Source organism: Morone saxatilis, unplaced genomic scaffold (assembly GCF_004916995.1).
Source record: "Morone saxatilis isolate NCDOM2014 unplaced genomic scaffold, NCSU_SB_2.0 Contig17, whole genome shotgun sequence".
NCBI lineage: Eukaryota > Metazoa > Chordata > Actinopteri > Moronidae > Morone > Morone saxatilis.
In genome coordinates, this window is record NW_023339729.1 from 18,468,412 (window position 1) to 18,481,517 (window position 13,106).

The following is a 13,106-nucleotide window of genomic DNA, read 5'->3' on the forward strand; positions in this document are numbered from 1 at the left end:
GAAGTCAATGTTATATGTGAAATTATTAATACATAAAGTATATGTTTTATGTGAATGTGAAATGAAGAAAATCTATGTCATTTATATTTTAACAATACTGTCATGAATAAACATCCATTCCATCCATTCTCCATTTGTCCTGCGGAATATAATGATTTACATGTAAGGACACCACATACTACAAAGTCATTGTGACTTCAAGTTTATAAGAGGAGATTTAATGATATTTGTTGGTAAAAAGTGACACTTTTTCAATGGATAGATTTGTTAGGACAGGACGAGGCACACAGAGTCCAGCAGCAATTACACAAAGTAAGATTCAAGTATTTGACTGGATGGTGTTACTCATGTACAGATGCTCTTGTAATACAAACATAATCCTCTGGCACTAATTCCATATGGGTTAAGTGTTTATTTTCTACTCCCTCACACCTCCTCCTCCCTCTCTGCGTTTCCCTCTATTCATTTCTTCAGTTTCTTCTGCGCAGCTTTCTTCTTAACCAGTTGTAATCGTTTCATGGCGTTAAGCTGGGACTCTTGGGATGTTGGTGCTTTGTCCCCTGGTGCAGCCTTTGACCCATTCCCATTGTTCCCGTTGCCGTTATTGCCGTTGCCTCCTGCGCTTGCCTGGGAGCCGCTCGGGGAGCCGCCCCCCGATGAGGCAGACCCTTTACCTTGGCTTTCACCGCTCGATGAACGGTTCAGTGGCTGCTTACCCAGAGTCAGGGGTGGAGGAGGTTTCAGAGGCGCCTGGCTAGAGCCGTTTCCGTTGCCGCTCCCTGGTATCTTTGCACCCCCAAGTCCCGACTTGGCTCCTGCGAGCCCGGACAGCCCGACGGGCTTCTGGCCAGAGGGAGTTGTCAGGGTCTTGTGGCTCCCACTTGGGCCTGAGGAACCTAGCTTGGAGCTGGCAGGAAGAGATGGGTTTGTCTTGGCGCCAAATGCAGCCCAGCCTGTAAGACCACTGCCTGAGGAGGAGGAGCTGCTGCTGGTGGGATTGGCTGATGTTGTGGATGCCTGGCATGATAAACAGTTACAACAATTATCACAGTGCAATACAAATTCAACAATCCCAAGATTTCATTGTCATACTGTATTCGTAAATTTCAAAAGATTGAGACCTTAAGTAGACACAAATATATCTCTCGAGTCAAACAACAACAAATGAATTTAGTGTTTATCAAAGCGGTTAACTTGATAAAGCCTTTGGTTTAGGTCTATTGGTGTATCTGACACTTTACAAATAAGGTAAGGTGAGGTATTATTATTTACTGAAGCTCATTAATCACTAAAGGCAAGAACAAAAATGCAACTTTAGATACATATCATACCTGCGCAACCAGTCAGCACTACCTGATGGGACTGATGAAGCAATTTAGCTTCGGTATACCTATCTATTGTTCTATTTCAGGTTATAAATTACCAAGAAATATGTTCTACAGCCAACTTTTTACTTTCAATGAAAATGTTTCTGTACATGTAGTAAAATTAGCTGGACACGTATTTGTGAATACACCATAAAACAATAAAAGAAACACATAAATGCAATATAGGGTCAACATGGAGACATAGATCAGTTTTAATGATGGATTTTGTATTTAAAGCTATCCCCAGTGGAGAACACTGGAAATAATTTTTGGAAATAACTAAAACCTTAAAATAAAATGTAATTATATATTTGTGACCTGTTTTAAAGAGTGCATAAGACATTGCAGGGAAGTCAGAAAGTATTCAAAGACTAACGCATTGTTGCTTTTGGTCTTTCCATGGGATTTGTTGACAATAACAATATCACCAATATCTTCGTATCACTGTGTAGTAGAGCAAATACATATTTATCAAGATATGTCAATCAGCTGAGTAGCCTACAGGCTATACAATGCCTCAACTCACACACCTGAGCAATACTTTAACTAAAAAAAGATCTGCCGGTCTGAATTGGATTAACATAATCAAATCAACAACAAGGCAACATGTTTGTTGTCAAAATAACTTCATGGTGAACTCCAATAAACAGAAGTACCATGAAAAGTTTTAAACACATTCCCTCTGGAGAAATATACTGGAACACCAGCCAAGCATTATTATCTAAAAGTCTTGTTATAAAATAAATGTATACTTTCTGCTCACTTGCCTCTGCAGGGATTTATGTAGACTGGCTTTTAGGGCAGTTCTGCCAATTGACAGCTATCGCTCTTCTCTCACTTGCTACCAGTAATAACTCTGCAATATAGAATCCTAGTTTTTGCTTGACTTCAGGGTGACACAGGAGCACATAACATTGTGTATAGGAAAACTGTTTGTTTGCGATTGAGCTATTCGGGAGAAATCACCTCCCCCTATAAATTAAAACTGGCATACAGCCGCAATTAGTCAACACATACCTTCACTTCTGTTCTTTTGAAGGCTTGGAAGGTGCTGGTTGTGTCAGGCTTGGCCTTAAGCTCTGTCTTTTTCACCAGTGTGTCTTTTACAACTGGCGCCGATGATGCGGATGCAGGGGATGGCTTCTGAGGAGGTTTCTGGGCCTAGCGGACAAACAATTAGAGTTAGTTTTAAAGAGAAACAATACCGACAAAGAAACTATTAACATGACTATGTGCTGATTCAAAAAATACACACCAAGTAGATACTGTAATATAATTTATCTTCCTCACCATGCGTTTCATTTGTCGGGTGCAGCGGGCACAATACCACACCAGCCGTGGATCATTGACTTCTTTGTCTGTCACTTGGGGCTTGTGACAGTCCTGGTGGTACAGATTATGGCACTCCTGGCACTCAACCAACTGGTTTCCCATGCTCACTGTCATTTGTCTTAGGGAATTAGAAACATAATAGCAAAGTCAACATGAGAATGGAAATGCATTTTGGGCCAGTACCCAACTTTACCTTTTTAATATTTCAAAGATTAAGTAGAATGTATGTTAATAATTAGACTGGAATGCATACCAACAAGCTCATGTATTAAAGAAGGACTACATTTTGTTTATTTTACTAAGAATTAAGATGTACCTGCAAACCACACAAGCCAGGCCCATTTCCATTGCAAAGTCATCAGCATTGGTCTCATCGTAGTCGTTTATATTGGGCAGAAGGTCTTTGCTCGTCTGAACGGTAATTGGAGAAGAACGATTCTCCTGTTTCTCCAAACGAGGCTTTTTTGGAGGGTCCACCTCACCCAAATCAACCCGGACCTGCTAGTAAGACAGAAAGAGGTATGTTTGGACAAAGCATGGTGACATCAGTGCCATAAGTAACAACAGTATTCTTTGTTGTCCTATATGAAGTTATGCATGTGTCTCAGGACTTAATTTCCTCATCATGTAATCAATTCTAACCTGAACTTTTTGCATCTGCTTATCCTTTCTTGCCTGAGAATTCAGCTCTGCAATATAGGGCTGTAGGTAAGAAGGTAAGACACTTGAGAACCAAAACAAAAAGAAGAGTTTGCATTTTCCTTGCAGCCATCTTGATCATCAGACATATTCATGTAGTTTTACATTTGATCATCACATCATTTATTCTGTACTACTTAAGAAAAGAGCAAATGTTAATAGGCAGCAAAGAAACACAAAGCAATGGTGAAAGAAGTCTAAAAGACAATGACATATTTTTATGTGGTTTATGTTCTCCTGTTGGATGATATTGGATAATTAGTCCACCTTTGCATGTAAAGACGTGTCAAAAACAGTTAAAGTTCTGATTTAAGTTCTTTCTAAAAGGATGAGACTAAATTCCTTCTGATTCAAAAGTTATAAACTGTATCCCATACCTTCTCAGAGGGTCTCTTCTCTGCCTCTTTCTTGCTCTTTTCAGAGCTGGATTTGCTGCTGCCACTGCTGCTGCTGGAGGATGAGGAACTTGAGGAGGACTTGGAGTCCTGTTTACTTAAGCTCAGTTTTGGCACAGACCCTTTGGATACCTCTATATCCTAAGGACACGCAAAGATAATATAGAATACGTAGCATTTTGTTGCATAAATTACATACCAGTGGAATGGAAATAGTAAGTAAACAGCATAAACAAAAATCTGTGCTGAACTCCTTACTTTTTGTAACAAACGGTAAGATGAGTCACTTCCTCTTGAAAGGGACTCATCTAGTAAAGCTTTGAGTTTCTCGGCAGAGTCTTTACTCTTGGAGTGCAAGTAGCTCAATCCCTTTAAGAAGATGGGATCCAACTCCAGACTTACAGGTCCAGCCATGGCTTAAACTGGGAATCATAAAATACTGTCAGTTTCACAGTTACAACTTTATCCGATACCACTGCTACGCTCACATTAGGTTACACAAATTACAGATTTTTCTTTTTTTTACGTACAAAAAAAACAAAACAAAAGCCGCCATATAAACACTGCAGTGTTAACTTGGACTGATTTGATTTGGCTTCATTTTAGTGTCAGGATTAAATAAAGACAGAGTAAAGTAAAACACTTCATTGATTCCAAAAACAAAATGTATTTTTAAAGTCTTAACTATCTCTGAAGCAGATAGTACATTGTACCACAGTGGGAGGGTTTCTTGTATCTGCAGCCTCCTCGCTTGTACAGTCTTCAGGCTCATTATATATAAATATACTAGATTTGGGCTGTTAACATTAAATACATTTTGGTTTGAATTCCTTCCACATCTCTGATTTTCTTCAACAGCCTACTCCCACCCGGGTTGTGTCTCTCATGTAATCACGGTTGTGTGAGACATTTGCTCTGATAATTATCAATAATGATTATATAATACAAATTCAGGAAAGAGGAGGACAGAGATAGAGAGAAATCTGCCAGAGAGAAAACCTCTGTAGAGACGGAAAGACATTAAAAAGTTGATCATCATCATCACTCAGATGGTTCATTTACATCTAGGGTAATATCCTTCACTCCATTTTCACATCAGGGTGTCCCGTGTATATTATTATTCCTTCGTGGGAATTTTTTCCGTAACGTTAGGTGGGATGGTCGGAACTAACATACGCCTCGGGGTTGAGTCCTAAATGTCCCTATTGCGTGTGAACACAACGAAACACACGCACTAACACTGAGTTAATTTGGTTTCTGTGTGGCGTTACTAGTCCGGACCAGAAACCCAGAGCACAGTAAGCGACCCACAGTAGCTAAAGTTACACCCCCGTTAACATTTCAGCTGTCAGTTATTAAACTAACCCGCAGACTATCATTTCCAGTTGGATTACGTTACCTCACACTCTGCCTCGGTTTGGTTTTGGTGAGGAATGAACGGTCGGAACAACACTTCCTACAGAAGAATAAGAAGCAGACAACCGGGACGGACGCTTTCCCTTCGTCTTACAAACTTGTGTCACCGTCAAATGTGTCCGGAGTCTTCTTCTTCTTCATATGGATTTCCGGCAGTTTAGACGCTTCTAGGCGTATTACTGCCCTCCTCAGGAAATTAAGATTGAGATTAAGATATTCCTTTAATAGTCCCACAATGGGGAAATTCCAATATTACAGCAGCAAAGTGGATAGAAAAAAAAACAGTACAAAGACAGTATAAAAACAGTAATAGTATGAAAAAATAATATAATACAATACAATACTGTACAAGAGAAAAAACAGTAAAAAACCACAACAACAGATAACACAATAACACAAATACAAATACTAGCAGCAGTTGCACATGGGCAATAGATTGCACAGTAATTATTGTCCATTGAAGTCACTCTAAGGATAATGTTACTGCTTCACATGTTCATATACAGCCCTGTATCGTGTAAGAACTGTAATACTACTTACTCATTTTGACCCAATAAAGATTTAACTGAAAATGACAGAACTCCCAAATCTGATACTCTCTTATATAAAATGCTCCTTTGGTATATTTGTTACATTTCAATAAAACATGTTCAACTGTTTCAGAATTTCCACACTCACAAAGCCCATTATGATGCTTTCCAATAACATATAAAGACTGATTCAACCCACAATGCCCAAGTCTCAACCTACAGATTTTAACAGAATCTCTTCTGGATCCATAACAATGCCTGGCTTTTTTAACCTGAGACTGCAAAGAGTAATAATGTCTCCCCTTGGTCTCATTTTCCCATAATCTTTGCCATTCCCTTTCAATACTCTGTTTAATTGTTTCTTTTAGTTCCTATGTCCGGAGTTCTATTCAAGAATATAACACATATTTACGCTCTGCGTTTAGTATTGAAATGGCTATATTCATCACGTATGATTCTTATATATTTAAAACTAATGTAGATTTAACGTTAGTATTTTTAATATATATTTCTATTAGCGGAGGTTTCGATAGCGTACAGGTGATGGCGCTGTGGAGCTTAGCTTAGCCTTCGAGCAAGGAAAGAAGAAGCAGCACTGAGCTAGGAAGTGTGTACCATAACAACGTGGTTTTATTGAAATTGCCGGTGTACATGTCTACATTACGAAAGTATCTGTAAGTATCTGTAAGTATCTGTAAGTATCTGTTAACGTCATTTTATACGCCGGGTCCGAGCTTGTGTTTACCGCTGGTTCGATGTTGCTGCCATCTTTAAAAGGACACCTGAACACATTTCTGAAGGTTTTTTAGGTTTTGTGTTTTACTTCACAGCAGTATTTACCATGAAGCACTCAGAGGTGAAGCAGCAGCATCCCTCCCTATACCTACAAGTCTGTTTCCAAAATGAGGAGCCTCGTCTTCCGCTGCACACCTCCATCGCCCTGTTCCTCCTGTCCTACTGCGAGTGCAAGTCTTTCAAAGTGTTCCTGGTCTTCACCAAACGTGCCAGCTCCCAGTCACTGAAGAGTCAGCTACCAGAGGCTCTGGAGCTGTCTGTCATTCAGTTGGAGGACCTGCCCCAGTTGGTGAGGGGCTGCCGTCTGCCTGCTGTTCTGGATGAAACTGGGAGGCTGTGCAGGGCAGGGCTGGCAGTAGTCCTGAGACACATCATCAGCAAGACCTTAGAGGCTGAGCCCTCCAGAAAGGATGTGTTGGCACTGCTGGGATTCAAGAAGACCTGTCTGAAGGCCTGTGCTGAGGTTAGTGGCAAGCAGGGACACACATGACCAAAGTACATGCAAGATAGTTATTGCTTGTGTGATTTTTTGTGTGATTGTATATTTCGTGCACCATTGCACCAAGACAAACTCCTTGTATGTGTAAAAACCTACCTGGCAATAAATCTGATTCTGATTCTGATTCTTCTGCTACAACTTCTACTTGCAATGTGCATGGCGAAGGTAGCTTTAAAGATTACGAACTTCAGCAACACTTGTGGTATTAGGAACACGTTTATTGTGACACCTATGCAAAGTCACACCAGTTTTGGCCCTTTAACTCAGCATCACTCAGTGTGTACAGTTGTACTCGGGAGTATCTTAACAGCATCGTGCAGTGAATCCAGATTGTGCACATATTGATTTACAATACGTTTGAACATGTTTATCTTCCACATTTACTATTATAATTTCCTAGAAAGCAACTGACACAGAACATTCTGACTAAAGCCTGTCATTTGGTAGAAACATAGGGAAAATTGAGGCAGTCTTCAATATATACAATTCCAGTGAATTGATTATGATTAATTGCTAATACAACCTAGTTTTTCAATGCACATTGGGTTAGCTGAACATGCAAGCAGGTAAACATTTGTGTACAGGCAATCATACAAGTCAACATATATGGATAATAAACTTTCCAATAATAAATGGAAAAATTGAGTAGTATTTAGTTGGATTTCAATGCTGTAGGCATTTCAATGAAAAACTCATTATAAACTCAGTACATCCAACAAAACTCAGGTGATTGCCTCCTAACTTTGTCCCAGTTGTTCCTAAAATTGGGTGCCAAGCTACATAGTTCTTCACAAGAAACTTCCTAGGAGATCATTAGGAAAATGCGACTTTTTAAGTCAAGCATTACAATTGCTTGTTGTTAGTTGATTGTGGGTTTAAGTTGTCAGTGGTTCTCAGTTTTGTATCTGTTTGCTTGGCTGATATAATGTCAAGCCCTCAACGGATACACAGCTCTTATTGCACATGCTTTAAAAAGTTTTCAGCCCAAAGGAACTTTTATTTTACGAGTCAATGGACTTTTTTTGTAACAGCATATTGATTAGGGTGTGGGCACAGTGTCAGCAGCATTATACTGATATAGACAAACACAGTCACAATAATAAACAGTAAACCGATGTCTTTGAGTGCTGCACTTGACCTTGAAATTCTTTTCTTTCCTGGCTCTCAGGTGAGCAAGTGGACCAGACTGTGTGAAATCGGCATTCCCTCTGCTGTCGAAGAACACCTTAAAAACCCCCAAAATCAATATCAACAGCTGCCTCTCTCCATCCTCACCCTAGAGCGTAGGCTAGCAGAGCCAGTCAAAGTCCACAATGATGACAAAATACGGAGACAGAAACTCCAAGAGCAGAGACAGAATGGAAAAAACAAGTCCCCTGAAGGGCAAGGGAACCCAGACTCTGAGTCCGACCCTGGAGCGTCACCTCAGGTCTGTGATGGACTCGAGCTCAGGGCGGCTTTGGCCAAGCTGTCTGTGGATTCAGTTCCAACTCTGGCCACCAGAGAGAACTCTGAGATCAGGAAAGTGAAGACCACAGACCTTCCTCCGCTGGAGCACGTGTTTGCTGAAGGGCTGTACTTCACTCTGACTGATGTGGTGCTGCTGCCATGCATCTATCAGTACTTGGTAAGGGCCTTGGAGTTTATGATTTATGTTTGTCTGTAATGAACCCTTGTGGCAAAGGACCCTGCTCTTATTGCTGCCCTAAATTGTAGCCTCATTTGGATCCGTGAATACAAGTCAAATGCTCATTTAGTATCAATGCCTTTCAATGCATTAAGATGCTGTGAGCATTTCAAGCTTTACTGTAAACAAAATACCCATTATTGGGCCAGGAGCAATCAAGTGTAGCCATGCAAGCCATTGTCTCTCAACATAAAGAGTAGCACGCATGACTTAGGTCTGATGTCACCTCATATGGATGGTGCCATTCAGGCTGGCTTACATACAATTGCGAGCTTTTTTAATGTCTTTATTATGATGACTTGTCAAATTATGCATGACTCATGGTTTTGACACTGTGGTCAGGGTGAGCGGGCAGTACACCCAGCTCCTTTCAGATTCATCCAGGCAGAAATTAGAGTTAAGAAGACTCGCTGCATCAGACTTGGCACAGGTTTTCCTCTCAAAGGTGGTCTAGAGCCACCTGGCAAAGAGTGATAACAGTGTATGGGAGGGTTTCTATTCAAATGCATCAGGTTGAAATGCATTTCAATGACTTTACTTTGGGGACGTTTTCTCTCTGCAACAGATCAAAAATTGGTGGGTTGTTATGTTGACCTGAAAACTCTTTAACTTCCCAAAAAAGAAAAAAAAAATCTGCAAGACTTAAAAAGCTCCCGAACAGTATCTGAATATTCATGACATATAATGATTGCATATTTTAAAAGTACAGTTGGTAGCAATTAAAGTAGCCGCAGCAGAGACCAGAGAGTACCACGGCTTTTTAGTTCGATAGTATATTGTTATTGATCAGGAATGCTGCACTGTCAGGCACTGAAGTGGGTCTCAACCTCCATTTCACCCTTCGACTGCCTCCAACTATTCCTCGACTGTGGGAATGAACTGAACTTCTCACAATGAGGCTTTTAGTAGTCAGCTGTGCTCCAGTGGTTTCCAGTTTCACACTCAGCCTAGCGTGTCTCCTCTTAACGGCCATCACTGTCCACGACACATGGAGCTACGACGGATCCTTTCCACTCCACCCACTTGTCGTGCTGCAGAGTGCCCCTTTCTCCCTCTCTGTGTCTGTGTGTCCCCCCACCCTCTCTCTCTTTCTTCTGTCTTCCACACACAGTCGCACACGGTGACACTGCTCCTCTGATCATGTCTCTGTTTGTGTCTTTACCCTCCCCACCTGCCAACGCTGTTTTGATGTTTTCCCCTGCCGGGCCCCCTTGTGTCTGTCTGTCCACCAGTGTGATGAGTGAATTCTGCTGGAACCTGACATCTCGCTCCACTGGAGATGACATGCCAGATGAGTCACTTAATCAATATCTGCTTGTTTTTTCTTTTTCTTTTCTCTGTCATTCTTTCTGTTGTCTTTTGATAGCTTTCCCTTCAAACCCACGCTGTGAGCACTCTACTTCAGCTCCCCCACCTGCTGCGTTGGTACAGACGGGTTCAGGAGGTACCTAGGGTGCTTCAGGCAGCCGAGGCCTGTGGAATGGTTCTTTCTGTCCCCCGAGTTCCAGTGTCCAGCCTTCCAGGGCCATCAGCGGAGGACAACCCAAGTAGCCTACTGGAGCAAGAAGAAGGCCAGGAGATGACCACAGAGCCCCCCTTTGTTGGAGGCCCCAGGCCCACAATGACTAAACTTAAAGTAAATTATTACATTTCCTTACTTATTTCTTGTCATCCTTTACCTCCAAACATATTTACTTTAACACACACGCACACACATATAAAGACTGTACGTTTAGGGAGCTGTCTCCCAGTGTCCCTTCGCAGCACAGAGAGCGAGTTTGTCAGTCTCCAACTGGTTGTTAACTATTATCCCTGTAATTTCATGCACCCATTTTCTGCTGATTGTGCCTTCAAGAGTGTAGCTCTAAGTTAATGTTTTGGCTTCTGGGAGACGTTCTTAATCGTTGATTTTTTTTTGTGTTTCTGCTGGTGCTTAAACGTTAAGTGCTTTCAGTCACAGAATTAACATTTTAAGTGGGCTTTTGAAAGGTTTTAGGAGTCTTGTCTGTGTACATGATTTTCTTCTGACAGAGGATGTTTCTATGACAGTATATTTATAGTCAAGACAAACTATCAGACCTTTAAGTGACCTTTCTGAAAAGAATAACAGAATCTTATGTACAAGAATAGTTTTTCACTGCCCTTAGCGCACTATAAAATGCACGATTCAGGATTCTCTTGCCGCTTGCAATAGTGCAGACAATGCACATTTGGCTTATCTTCATTTCAGGTGCAATAAAAACAATGAATCCAGTCCAAAACAAAACAAAGTTTTATAGCCAGACTAAGTAGTTTATAGTAATGGCTGAAAATCTTAGTGTAAAGAGACAAGAAGGCACACAATACTAGCATAATGTCTCCACGCTCTTAAAATGCAGTTCCCTCAGGAAGCATTGGCAAGACACACACACAGTCACACACATTTATACCTTTCTTAGCTCTATAGCACACCATATATTGCCCCTGCAAATTTTCTTGGACTAGCTTTTCCAGCAGGAGATAAGCAGGCCCAGCTGTTTCAAAAGGAGACTGTCTCCTCAGCCCTGACTAACCCCTCAGTACTGAGCCCTCAGACTGTTTTCTTGGCCTTGTTGCTCTGCTCTCTCAGCAAATATATTTCTATGATTTCCTGCCGGCTAAGTGTCTATAACAATGTGAGTTTAATTGATGAGAGAGAAAAGCGAGACAGAAGTGAAAGAGGGTCTGGAGAGTTTGGATGAGGCCGACTGAGCTGGGTGGTCAGGATGGGGTGTGCGTTTAACGTGCTGATGTTGCCGGATGAAATTTAGTTAGGCACAGATGTGCTCAAATGACAGTTTTCATGGCAGGTTGAAATCAGACATTAAAACTGAGAGGAATGTACACACACACACACACAATGGCTACCATTCTCTCTTTGCCTAGAGGGATTACAAGGATGGCTGCGTGTCGCCACCATCATGTCTGCACTGCAGCTGTTATGTTGTCTTAGCCAAGGTTCCTGTGTGTGTGTGTGTGCGCGCATATGTTCTCATATATGACTGTGTGTGTCCCAAGGCAAGTATATAGAGACAGAGAGGTCTGCCGTCTAACATAGTGACACGCGATCCTTCACTGCTGCTAACCAGAGGCACAAGGCTCATCTCGCTACACAATCCACAATATAAATGGCTCATAAACTCTCCCTCTTTCTCACTTCAGTTAACACACACTGATGCATGCCAGTCAAACTGCCTGCGCAATGAGCTGTAGAGGCGCGACCCGTGATCCAAATGTAAATGAAATGGTAGCCCCACCATCAAAATTCAAGACCTAAAGAACTAAAGCTGGATGCTGTCACTCACACATTGATCGACAGATCCGTTAATACAGTTGAATTAGACAACAATTCAATGTATGGAAAAGCAGTAACATATGGGGGTGATCCAGAATTAGTGAGTTAATTGGATCGGCTGAATCAGAATTCAGGGAAATCTTGGATTTTCTGTTGGAGACAGAATGGAGCTCACAGGAAAGCCACTGTTCCAGAAACAGGGATTACTGACAGTCTGTGTGTCTGTCCCTGTGGAAACATATGAGCTGAAACCAACCAGCTATACTGACTAACTTTATTACTCCTTTTAGTCCTCAGTTGGTCATAAGGCTTTGGTCATTGCTTGCTATTTAAAACTCATCTCCACCGCTGCCTTGCAGTAACATTCATCTCTTTATTCAAGCTCTTGTCTTGCTAGAATGTGACTGTGGCATCCATTATAGAGGGCATCCACTGTCTCTTTTCCACGCCCCCTCTATCGACTGGCCAACACTTGGAACCAAACAGCGGCACTGATTTGACATTGTTGTTGTGGCAGATTAACTTGATCTTAACCCATAAACCGCTCAGACTTGTTATCAGGTTCTAACTCTCAATCACGGTGCTCAGTCACTGACCAGCCAGACTGAACATGACAGGTTTTCAAGGTTTCAAGAATTATGCACTTGCACTGCTCATTTTATTTTACTATGGCCATAAGTCAAAGTATATTAAGGATTTTTATTTTATTTTTGACTGTCTTTATCAAGGTTAAGACTACCTACTTTTTTTTTTACTATGTATAGAGATTTGGTGTGTTATGTACCTTTTTATGTGTGCACATATATTTTAATGGCTTACCTACATTAACCATTTCTAGAGAAATGTAGCCACCTTGTGGGTCAGTGGAATTATTTGTTTGTATTAATTCTGGCTTTTCACGAGAAGTCCAGCTTTACATAGTTTATTTTCTGCAATACCTCACCTTCACCCACTTCACCCACTTCACCCAGTGAAGTCAGAAAAAAAGACTTCCAGTTCCATTTAAAGGCAGTATACAGTATATACTTCCATGTGAAACCTACAATACAAATATAATTGCTGTTGTTCACTGT

General features: G+C 41.2%; 2 protein-coding genes across 7 annotated transcripts in view; one reads left to right on the forward strand and one right to left on the reverse strand.

Annotated features, from left to right (window-relative positions):
- Positions 1 to 196: 196 nt before the first annotated feature.
- On the reverse strand, positions 197 to 5,331 carry ints12 (integrator complex subunit 12). Of its 3 annotated transcripts, none has more exons than XM_035660771.1 (8): positions 5,193 to 5,331; positions 4,052 to 4,215; positions 3,776 to 3,934; positions 3,342 to 3,401; positions 3,016 to 3,197; positions 2,658 to 2,817; positions 2,385 to 2,528; positions 197 to 1,017 (listed from the first exon to the last, which is right to left on the reverse strand). In XM_035660771.1, exons 2-8 carry the CDS (start codon positions 4,205 to 4,207, stop codon positions 463 to 465), a joined length of 1,416 nt encoding a protein of 471 aa, XP_035516664.1. In that variant the 5' UTR covers positions 4,208 to 4,215; positions 5,193 to 5,331; the 3' UTR covers positions 197 to 462. The 3 variants fall into 3 exon arrangements, with proteins under 3 accessions (XP_035516664.1, XP_035516663.1, XP_035516665.1); XM_035660770.1 differs by having other exon boundaries at positions 3,016 to 3,200; XM_035660772.1 differs by lacking the exon at positions 3,342 to 3,401 and having other exon boundaries at positions 3,016 to 3,200.
- Positions 5,332 to 6,311: 980 nt separating this feature from the next.
- The window catches only part of gstcd (glutathione S-transferase, C-terminal domain containing), a 45,401-nt gene continuing 38,606 nt past the window's right edge, over positions 6,312 to 13,106 (forward strand). Inside the window, exons 1-4 of one of the 4 annotated variants that reach the window (XM_035660323.1) lie at positions 6,312 to 6,423; positions 6,570 to 6,997; positions 8,202 to 8,660; positions 10,087 to 10,356. In XM_035660323.1, the coding sequence (XP_035516216.1) occupies positions 6,581 to 6,997; positions 8,202 to 8,660; positions 10,087 to 10,356 (1,146 nt within the window). In that variant the 5' untranslated portion in view covers positions 6,312 to 6,423; positions 6,570 to 6,580. The remainder of the gene's footprint in view (positions 6,424 to 6,569; positions 6,998 to 8,201; positions 8,661 to 10,086; positions 10,357 to 13,106) is intronic. The other 3 variants (XM_035660322.1, XM_035660324.1, XM_035660325.1) reach the window with 3 other exon arrangements.